Source organism: Stegodyphus dumicola, chromosome 2 (assembly GCF_044657685.1).
Source record: "Stegodyphus dumicola isolate Sdum_Otavi_A_Nest chromosome 2, ASM4465768v1".
In the NCBI taxonomy this organism is placed as follows: domain Eukaryota; kingdom Metazoa; phylum Arthropoda; class Arachnida; order Araneae; family Eresidae; genus Stegodyphus; species Stegodyphus dumicola.
The window spans coordinates 38413152-38425350 of record NC_140769.1 but is presented as its reverse complement, the minus strand read 5'-3'; the positions used below and the strand labels follow the sequence as shown (position 1 = coordinate 38425350).

At 29.2% G+C, this 12199-nt stretch overlaps 1 protein-coding gene across 1 annotated transcript in view; it reads left to right on the top strand.

Moving 5' to 3' along the window:
- LOC118185718 (protein fantom-like) overlaps nucleotides 1-12199 on the top strand; it is a 137870-nt gene that overhangs the window by 22507 nt on the left and 103164 nt on the right. The window contains exons 7-9 of the mRNA XM_085810604.1: nucleotides 3429-3508; nucleotides 10328-10402; nucleotides 10538-10610. Coding sequence (XP_085666730.1) covers nucleotides 3429-3508; nucleotides 10328-10402; nucleotides 10538-10610 — 228 coding nt within the window. The remainder of the gene's footprint in view (nucleotides 1-3428; nucleotides 3509-10327; nucleotides 10403-10537; nucleotides 10611-12199) is intronic.

Here is a 12199-nt window from a genome sequence, read left to right as displayed (position 1 = left end):
AGAAGCCATGACTTCATGAATAGTTGTATTATCATGCTATAAAAAGAATGGACTTGCTCAATGAACATCACTGTATGGAAAACTAATTATTGACTAAAATATGTGGTAAGAATTACAAATAAAAACTCCAGAGATAAAATTTTAGAACGTGATTTCAAAGGGAAAATTATCCCTGTGCAATCTTCAGACTTTATTGTCAGTTTATTCCATTGCCAGGTATCTGCCAGGTCTATATACATATGTCAGACTACTAAATCATAAAATATTACTGATTTTTGTATTGCAGTCTTCCCCAAACATTTTAGCCATGCAATACACATGCCTGCAGCAACTAAAATTATTATTTCTCATTTCCATACAGTTGCTATGGGGAAAAAAAATGAGACCGGGGGGAAATCTTAAAAAGCAATAATGTAATAATAATTAAATATATAATTATTTGCAATTAGTTAATGATTTTATTATTGACTATTAAACTACTGAATATTAACTAATTAACTATTCATTAATATTTATAAATTAATTAACAATTATGAATAAATATTCATAACCATCTAACAAAATAAGCATTTTCACAAGCTACACCTTGGGAACCGCTGCTGTATAGGGCCTTCTTCAGGTTAACCATAGTCAAATGATGATGATCTGTGCACCATTTCAAATGATGTGACATAGTAGCAGTTAAAGATTCTTTCTAAAACAGTAGCTTTACTGTGAAAACAAATGTGGATGGATAATTCTGTCCCTAGCTTCCATGCTTTCATGCTATTAACTTTGCTGTTTCAAATACATCAACTTCTTAGACTTAACTAGCTCACTTCTTAGAATTTGATTCTTCATTTAATATATTCCCTTTTTATAGCTATGTCATTCACAATAAACTGGAATATATTCAATAATACAGAAATATTTCCTTCTTTGTAATCAACTCTATTCTTTTTGAAGAATTTCCACTCTACTTCATTGATGCGTCATGCTGACAAAAGCAGTTTCATGGCATTTGTGTTTTCATAGCAGTGGGTTTTTTTTTTTTTTTTTTTTTTTTTGTATTTATATTATATTGCATATTCCATCAGAACTAAAGGATATCTTGTTTTCAGTTGTGTAGCATCTATAAAAATTTACATTATAAATTGCAGCTGCCATCTTTTTTATGTATGTGGAGAGTATTTCAAATTGCATTTAAAGGGAATTTAATTTATGTTATTTAAAAGTAAAAGTAATGTTAGTATTGCTGTACTTTATTTTAAAATAAACTTTATTAGCAAATCAAGCTATCAGTTGTAAGTATGCCATTGTAATTTATTCAGTTTAATTGAACCACAGGGAATTTTGGGATAAAGTACTACTGGAAAATGATAGATAAAAATAAAAAAAATACATAAAAAAGGCATTAAAAAAAGGGACAGTTCTATATCTGTCATTCTACTGAGCCGATTAACAAAATTCAAATTCGTTTTTCATGTCTCGAAGACGCGACTTAAAATATATATTAGATTTATATATAGCATTGTTCTAATATAGGTATTTTAACACAAAAACGGACTTTTTCTGAAATGACATGCCATTTGTTTTCCATATTTCAATTCTACAACTCAAATTATGCGTAAATATTAAATTTTTAAAAATTTGGTGTGAAATCTATGGAGAAATTCAAAAATTTATCTTGGCACATGTTTTTCAATTTGCTCCAAGAATAATTCACTTAGCAAACTTCTTAATATATGGCAACCTATTTTCCTTTTCCTTTTTACATTGTTGCATGAGCGGGAAAAGTCACATAGTTCCTACTTTCAAATAATTTTAACAAAGTGCCTAAACCACATTTGATGTTATTATCGCTTTCAACAAATATGCCAAATTTCAAAATGAGCCAATATATAAATTCACATTAAATATTTGGAAATTTTGAATAAAAAACTAATTTTTTGCAGGTATGCTTAGAAGTAGATTTTATATTTATTTATAATATCTACTTTTAAGATGATGGTAAAAGTATTATAGATTAAAATTTTTTTCGAAAAATTTATAAAATTTATTTTAAAATACTACAAATGTTAAAATAATTCATAAAAAATGGGCGAATTTGATTTGGAATGAACCTGAATTTCGAAATGTGAAAGAAAGAATCAAACAAGTTTAATAAGAAAGAGAGATTAATAAATATGTATCAAATTCAATTAACATTGAGGAGCTAAAATTTTGAGAGTTAATTTTTTAAAAACTGCTCAGGCGATTTTTACAAAACTTAGTAGTTTGGCATAATTTGAGGTGTAGAATCGAAATATGGAAACAAAAATTAGCATGTCATTTCAGAAAAAGTCCCATTTTGTGTTAAAATACCTATATCAGAGCAATGCTATATATATATATATATATATATATAATACATATCTTAAGTTGCGCTTTCGAGACATGAAAATCATAAGTTTAATTTCATCAGTTAGCCCAGTAGAACAGGAGATATAGAACTGTCCCCCCCTTTTTTTTGGCACAATGTACATGTTCGTCATTAACTTTTTGCTGCTTTATATATATATGTCCATGTCATCTCAGAAATTGAAGTTGCAATTTAAAATAAAATGTTTTTAAAAAGTGAAAAATGTCAAATAAAAGAAAATTGGTGATATGAGAGGGGTCATTTTGGATGGAGTCATAAAAGATATCCTTTATATTGTAACAATAATTTATTAACAGGTTTAAGTTACACATGGACATTACATTTAACTTTAAGAAAATTACAGAGCAAGAGTGTGATACAACCTATCAGGTCAATCACTTGGCTTTTACTGAAGTACTTGTCTGGTTACTCACCAAAATTTATATTAAAGGCTTGGTTACAGTGATAAATATAATATTTAGAAAGCAAGTCCAAGCATAGGATTGCAAAATAATTTAAAAGAATTGCATCTTAAACTTTTTTCTGTTAACTTATTGTGGACTGAGTTAAATTTAAAAATGATAATACTATATTTCTTCTAATTAATGCATTATTTCTTTTAATATCGTATGCCTTCATATAAGTGAAATGTTACTGTAGAATGCATTAATAAAAAATAATTTTTTTGTACAGCACAAAGCAAATTTTTGAAATTCAGTGAAGCATTAGGCATTGAACTGTATTAATAAAATATTATCATTGTCATCTAGACGTCATTTAATTTTGAATAACCCTTGTGAAATTGCATTTTTGACAAGTAATATCTAGTAATAAATTATCAAAATTGTATAGAAAGCATTTTATTATGATGATATGAGCATGCTATTGGTTTATTGTCTTACATAAATATAATTTTATTAGGCATCAAGTAAGTTATGTATCATGTTAACTGTTTCTTAAAAGGGCATTTTAATCTACATCTTGTGAATAGATAAATAAGCATTTTTCTTGTTTACTAATATGCTGATCATATGATATGTATTTTAAGGGTAATTTACGATCTGCACATTCTCCATATGCATCATCTGTGAATTTAAGAGGGAAAAATTTACAAAATCTCTTGTCTCAGTAAGTATATTTTTTGCATAGAGATTTATTTTTGCATTTATGCATTCTTTAATTAGCTACAGTTTTTAGTACAGCATTACTAAATTCACGGTAATAAGAGTTTGGATGCCTTTATTCTTTTCTTTAATTTGTTTTTAAAAATATTTTACTCTTATACTAGGGAGTACTAAAAAATAACTGGATTTATTTTTAAGCAATTATTATTATGCTTAACACTTATGTATTTTAATCTCACTCAGAATGTCAAATTTGAACTAAAAATCAAAAATGAATTCTGAATTAGTACTCTCTCAGAGTGTTTCACCGTTATAATTGCTACACCTTTTTCTATTATTTTGCCTGCTCCTGCAAATATGGAAACATCTCTGGAACTGTTAGCACAGACTAATATTCAAAACACAAGATTATTTTACTTGCACCTCATCCACTTCACTGAATTGCCCTTTGCAAGCTTTTTTATATGCAGAAAAGGACAAAAAAGTATATTTAACAAAACAGTGAAGTGAGTGAGAGACTTGTCCCATTGTTGTTCTCCAACAATTGTTAGACAAAGAGGATTTTTCCAGAAATACAGTCAGTAGACTTTCGACAATATTCATTAATAGCTTGTCACATATTTTCAAAGTGTTCCTTGTTTCTGTTCATCAGTGGATGTCCAAGTTTTAATTGTTTTTATGTGATGTGTGCTATTTTCAATCAAATAAACTATTAATATATTTGTTATTTACTCAAAGCATCATCTCTAAAAGTTTGCCAAAGCACAGCAACAAACAGTCTTAGCTGCAGTTCTCCTCAATAAAAACAATGTTTCATAAAAATTCTTTATTCTTTGTAGTCACACTTCATAAAAGGTATAGGATGCTGCAAAGAGGAGTGTATACAAATCAGCACTGAGAATGAGCATTGTATTCAGAGCCACTAGGCAGATAACTGTCAGAAATTCTAAATTAATAAGGTTTAGTGCAACGTTCGATAATTACAAAAGTTCGTGTTCAGTATTGTCATTCTACTTATTTTTGGGTTAAAATTTCTAATCCTACATTTATGCTTTGTTTCTGGTATGGCTAAGAAAATTATTTAGCCATGTTACAATTATTTATGTATAACTATTTTTTGCTAAAGAAAAATAATCTGCTTGTAACTGAACTATTAAAAATGCTTTCCTGGATCATTTCCCACAAGAAATGTATTATTTTTATTTAATTATTTATTTTTATTAATCTAGCTTTATGTGCATGCATACATTAATGTTTAAATTAAGCACTTTTAGAAATCTTTCTTCTGATTAAGATACATAATAATAAAGATGAATGCAGTGGCATAGCCAAACCTTTTTGTCAAAAGTCCATGCATTATCTTGTTATACAAGCCAATTAAAAAAAAAGTCAAAATGACATATAGGAAAATAAAACATTGTTTATTTTTGAAGTAACATTTTAATTCCAACATTTTTTTTAAATTATATTATATTGTTTTCAAAATTACCAATGATATTCTAGAGATCTACTTGATTACTCTAGTAGCTAGTAGTAACTAGTAGCTATTATGTAACAGTATGAAAACATATCTTAAATGTAAAATATGCGTTTGAAGGTCTTAAATAATTCTTAAACTATTTTTATGTAGAAAACTTTTCTCACACCTAGAAACACTTGCAGCAGCTGTGAGGAAATTTTACAGTATTTGTAGCTTTGTTCTTGAGATGTACTTTGAAATAAATTGCATAAGTTAAAAAAAAAAAAAAAAAACTTGTATTGCACATCTATGTTTTATTTTCTTCACCAATAAGGGAAATAAAACTCTAAAATATTTCTCTCTTAACAAGAAATTCCTCATTAATAATGTCACATGATCATAATTTAATTATTATTTATTAAAAAAATTTGACGTTTTTTAGAATATATACTGAAAGTATGTAACTGTTAAAATCATGTGTTGATTTGAATAAATCATGTGTTGATTAGGGATCTTGTTTACTTAGCTTGTCTTGATAAACCCATACATAAGAGTATTTCACATGAAAAATATATTGCCTAGGGCTATGCTTAACATGCACCTGAGATTAGCCCAGACAGTCCTGGTTTTTTAGTACTGTCTGAGTAATGTTCAGGGTTTGAGAATTTTATAACTCCCAAGTATTTTTTAAAAATTTTAGACCTATTTATTTCTGAGTAATGTTCAGGGTTTGAGAATTTTATAACTCCCAAGTATTTTTTAAAAATTTTAGACCTATTTGTTGGACATCAAATTTTTAAATGTTGTCTTATGGCAATACATCTCTCAACCATCCTTGGATCGAATGCTGATATCGATTTTGATAGAGTTGTGGCTAGCCGTCTTGCCACAAATTTTTACTTAGTCATTTGACAACACAACAGGGGCAATGTATTTATTTTGTTTTCGTGTGTGATGTAACTCGTTTATATGTTTATGATCATTTTATCTCTATTCGTTTTTTGTCTCATTATTTAGTAATGGGCAGAAGAAAATGTGTGTTCAATGTCTTATCATGTAACAAGAATATAAATCTTTAAAATTGTGTAATGGCAGTATCAATGGACACATTTACTGCCCACTGGGTACTAGAAATTTTCTGCTGCACATAAAAAAGGGTTGTATTTAAGGCCGCCTGAAAACAGCTTAACATTGCAGCGGTATTAATGCTATTGCTTCAGCAAACAAAAGAGTTTTTTTTTTTTTTTTTTTTTTTTTTTTTTTTAAGCCAATGATGGGAATAACTACAACAGTGATTTGGAGTGTGCTGCTAAAAAAGCTTCATTTTCATACCACACTGGTAGATATGAACTCAGTTTTAAAACATCAGACTGCACATCTAACCTGGTTAAAAAGTTATATAAGCCAAAATTTTCATCTGCTACAATCAAAACCGAGGCAATTATTTTTATGTTATTTCACTATTTATATTTGATAATGTGTTGCATTCTTTAGGCTACATTAATTTTGTAACCAAACAGACCTGTGCTCAAACAGACGGGAAGTAAAACTTGTTTTGATTGTTTTAAGACAGCATTTCTTAAACTTTTGGACAAGTAGAACCCTTTGTCACCTACCCAAATTAGTAGGATATTCGTCGATTAAACTGCTCCAGAATTCCACTAACAGCATTACATTAAATTTTTCTTACAATGATGAATCAAATGTCATTTCACTAAAAGTTTCATATTCTTCTGCTGACATACTTGAAGGTTTAGTTTTGACAATAAATGGGTTTTTAATCCGCAATGAATTTTGATATTTAATCTGTCATTCATTTGGAAAATATTTATTAAAGTCTCCACTAAATCTTTTCAGGTGTTGGATTATTTCTTGAATAAATGTTGCTTGTATTTCAACACCTTCTTCTTCTTCTGAAATGTTTTTTATTGCTGGAAAGCAATCAAAATCATTGGAGCTTACACAAATTGTCCAGAAATCTATCTTTTTCTATAGAATAACAATCATTTTATGAGCAGTAAATACATATTTTTTTGTGAAAAGGGTTAAATTAAATTCATTGATTTTTGTAAAAATGTTGCTTGACTAGGCAATTTTAACAGCCAATTTATATCAAATACAGTCAAAAGTCGTTAATCCGGACTTGTTGGGACTTCGGCGATTCCAGATTATCAATTTTTCCGGATTATAGATCATCAGTTTAAATCGCGTAAGATGGCATGCAGAAATTATAAAATTAAAAATATGAAACCGTAATTTATGAAATAAAGAACAATTATGATCTAAAGGTTATCAAAATTTACAAAAAAAAAGCTTAATATTTATTTGTTTACTTTATTAAACATTTCTTTCAATGTAAGTTGTTTAAGTTGCTTCATTTTATGTGATAATACTTTCTCTTTAATTCTATAAACAGACATAATTTTTTGTTCAGTTACAAAGTTCCACTGTTCAAGTCCCGTTAATTGCTGTGCCGAGAATACCGACTAACTTGTCAATCGAAATTTTTTCGTTTTCACTAACCTCTCTGTCACATTCTTCATGTCTTTATTCATTTTTTGCAGCAATTCCACTTTTTGTTTGATGGACATCAAAACATACTTTTGTTTTGTACGATCCTTTGGGAGCTCCAGATTCAGAAATTCTATTTGACATAATCGGAAGTTCAAGCTTACTTTTTATAAAATTGCTCTTACAGTCTGCAAAAAATAATAAGCCGGATCCAATTAGAAGATTAAGGAACAATGCAATCTGCAACATTAACTGAAATAGATAATTAGATAATTTTAGCTTATACTGTTCGTTATACATAAAAGGCGCACGCAAAAACATATTCTGCGCTTGCGCACATGTAAATGCGCAGTCGTAAGAGGTCTTACGTGCATGCGTAAATGCCTATGCGCATGTATCGACGCGGTGCATGCGCAGAAAGTTTTTAGCTTTGAGGTCCGGATTATAGATCATTCCGGATTATGGGTGTCCGAATTAACGACTTTTGACTGTAGTGAGTTTTTCAATTCTAAATTGTGTTCCAAAAGAAAAGCATACACCTCATCCTTTAGTTCTAAAATATAGGTTCGTATTTTTCCACGAAATAATGAATTAAATACCAATGTAAAATAAGAGATGTATGTTCACTTTCCATATTCTCACATAGTATTTCGAATAAATGATTATTTAGTGGTCGAGATTTTATGAAGTTAATCATTTTGACAATCTCATCAAGAATAATTTTATAACTGATGGACAATTTTTTTGCAGCAAATACATGCCTGTGGATCATGCAATAGCTACTGGAACAGTTTCCGGCGATATTTTTAATGAACTGTACAGCCCCATTAATGATGCCACTCATTGATTTGCTTCATTGGTAGAGATATCAATGCAGTTGTCCCATGGTATTTAATTCTCTTCGAGAAAATAATTGAGGAGAACCACTTTTGATAAAGTTTTAATGGATAATTTACAAACTGAAATTGCCTGGTCTGATGTAGGTGAGAGTTCAGAAATTGTTAATGAAATTATAAAAGTTTCCTTAAATATTAATGGACCTTTTTGATGAAACAATGTTGTTGAGCCAGGAAATTCAGAACCACAGGATAAGTTGTGGTTCAAGTCCTGGAAAAGTACCAAACACTATGGAGGAGTATTGGAAAAAATTTTTTATGATGTTTCAAAAGACTGATAGTTCATGCTGCACAATTTCTGAAATGGCCGAGTCTGCAATGTCTTTGTGTAGTACATCTGCTCCAGTTGAGAGAGTATTTTTCAATTATGGGGAACATTTGGCCTGCAGAAAGGGGTAGACCTTTCAGTATCTACTATTAAACATCTGCTAAATGTTAAAATTAATTCAAAATTTTCTTGTTATGAATTTTACAATGTAATTAAACAAACCACTTATGAAAAAAGTCTTATCTAGTAAAAAATACAGCTGAATAAATAAAGTTTAATGTTTCTGTAAGCTCTTAAGACTTTTAAGTAAATTCAAAAATATGTCTTGGGTTGAATCCAAAAATATATGTTAAGCCTGCTTAGGAAATACCAGCCTGTCTGCCTCCCCTACCTACACTGCCAGATGAATGGCTTCTAAAGCAACACTGATTTTAAGACAGGAAGATTTAAAATGCTAGACAAATAGGTTTGGGATTTAAGGCAGTGGCCTTTTGGCGATTTTCTTTAACAGCCTGTTACACATTTTCAGAATTTTCCTCATTTCAGATCATTAACAGATGCCTTAGATGTAATATTTTACTGTAATATTTGACATGTCATCATTGTTTAATCAGAAAACCACTAAAATATTTATATAGTTTATGTTCATGTATGAAAAGCAGCTGTCTTTATCATGAATAATTAAATATTTTCATACCAAATATTAAAAATTTTAAAACTACTCAATATTTAAAATTTTATCATTTTTGCATGGTGTGTGTGTGGGGGGGGGAGGCAATGTATGCAAAATGAATTGGAAATTATTTTCCATGGATTTTCATGTGCAAGGGATGTTTTCAGATTTCCATGAATTTAAGTATAATTTTTTAATATATCAATTTTTATTACTACTATAAGTGCTATGTATTTTTTTAACATAATACCCATTTAATTTAGTATACTGAGCCCAATGATTTTTCTTAATACATCCTCAAAGATTGTTTTCAGTATCTTGTCAGTCCATCTATTTATCACATAGTTAAACTCACAAATCGAACACCCTGTAAATGTTTTTACAAATGTGGGAACAGAATATTGCTCTCGGACATTGAGCAATTTCTGAGTTTTCATACTTACTTTCGACAAACATAAAATGGTTGCTCTTTGCATCTTTCACAGTTGCAAAAACAGTGCTGAGTCAAACAACTGAATCAAATGAAACAATATTGCACATGACAGCTGCATATACATGCCAAGACATGTTTCTTGTCAATAGCTTTACCTGTAAGATCTAGGAATTGAACTAGAGCTCATTTTCTAAAACTTTGGAAATACCCTGTATATATACAACTGAATATTAGATATATATGTTGGACATACTATGTCAATAATACACATCCCAAAGTAGGTAACTGTCTTGCAAGTTTTGCTATGTAAATATAGATTAGAGCGGGAAAATATTTCACATCAATAATTTCCCACTAAAAGTTTTAATAAGTATATAATTAACTCTTTTAGAGGAATGATGTTTATTAGATAAGAGCATATAAGTTGTTCAAATTATAATTTTACTTTGAAAGTTAATGTACTGTATTCTTTATTATACACCAGCACTGAAAAGAGGGAGGAAAAGATCACTTTAAAAAGTATTGGTTTTCTTTTAACAATAAAACTTTTAAAGCATATTAACAGCATTTTTTATTCTTTCAGAAAAACTCTTCCTACACCAATTCCACCTTATGCAATTAGTTTGCTAGAAGAAGCTAGAAATGAACTTTCCAATTTGTAAGTTATATATTATGAGTTTATATAAATAGTTCAATTTTTTTCCTAAAATAATAGATTTTAGTTAATGAAAATTCTTACCTTCCAACTTCAGAATTAACTTCTAGTATCTGATTTAATATTGCTATTTTCCAGGAAGATGTTAGTGTCTAGCCAAAAAAATGAAATTGAGATGTATGAGCAGGAAAATGATATTCTGAAACAAAAGGTAGTTGTTTTAATACAATTTGATTTCCTGCTGTAGTACTTTTTTATATCTTACCATTTGTGTTACTTGAATGACTTAACTTGTTTTACATGTGAAATTATGTCCAGTCTGACGTAACAGTCTGTATATATTTAGAAAATGTGCATTTGAGTGAATTTGTGCTGTACAAAATGTTACTCAGAAATTATAATTTGTTTATTTTATATGCATGAACAAGAATTATGTGATGTACATTCTTTTGTGACTTTATGCCCACCAATGGATGCCCGATATAAATAGAAGTAGTAAATAATGAACCGAGACCGGTATTCATGAATTTTGTAGTCATGCCATGAAAGACCATTCTTACAATGATCTTACAAACTTAAATGTGTGGTATTTCTGGAAGTATGATATATTTGATGCTTTAGGGGTTCACTGTCGTGATATGCTAGTAGAATTCAGCTGATAGCTGACTAGAGATGAAACCAATCCACATTTTAGTCATCGCCAGATAAACTATTGCATACATCAAACTGGAGGGAAAATTACAACTAGCTTGATGTTTGAAATATCATTTTTGTTTTGAGCAGGAACAATTATTCGGGAATGCATGTTAGCATAAATTGGTACAACACTAAGAGTGCTAAATGTGCCCCACAATTTCTGTATATGAATTTTAGATAATGGGAAATGAAGCTTAGTGAAGAGCCATAACTTTGCTTGGCAGAGCAAGCAGGTGAAAAAGTGATATGTAATAACTGCACTTATATTTATAAGCTCTTTGTTTGAGAGTCTTTGTTTTAATCCTGAGCAGTGATTGAGCAAAAGATTTCACATTGCTGTTGTTGTAGGGAAAGTGTGACATAAGATATTGCAGAGTGATGCAAAATGGAACAAAACGTACCACTGAAAAGTTGCTGTATTTAATTAAAAGGTATGAATTTAAATGTCTGTTGCCAGATGGTTGCAGTTAAGTTTAATAAATCTGTTAGTAATTTTGTTTCCTATTTTATATTTTACATACATATATATTGGTAAATAAGGCATAAATAAATTTTCAAAGTAAAATCTGAAACTATTGCTGCTAAGATTATAATTATAAATCGTAATTATTAATTCCGATTATCTCCTGGGAAAAGAAGAGGAAAAACTGTTGTTACAGGATACTTACAGCAACTTAATTCCGTAGAAAATTGAGATCAAACTATGGAAAGTAAAACTTAACAGAAAAACTTACAAAAATAAACTACTTTATCACTAAATATTTGTACAGAAATAGACTACTTAAAAAATGAACTAATTTTGCTTCTACATAAATATTTGTACAGAAATAGACTACTTAAAAAATGAACTAATTTTGTTTTTAACTTTCAAATTTATCGTTAAACTAATAAATTATGATTGGCTTGTCTGAAACTAGAGGCAGGGTAAGACAAGATGTTTATTAGATTTGAAGATTTGTGTATTTTGTACTTTAATTTGTAAATTATTTTACTGTAAATACTTCTGGCTTCTATGCTTTTAATAACCAAAGACCACTTTTGTTTCAAAGACTCAAATACAGCAATTTTGAATGAAGACTTTTGACTGCATTTCTACCTATTTTC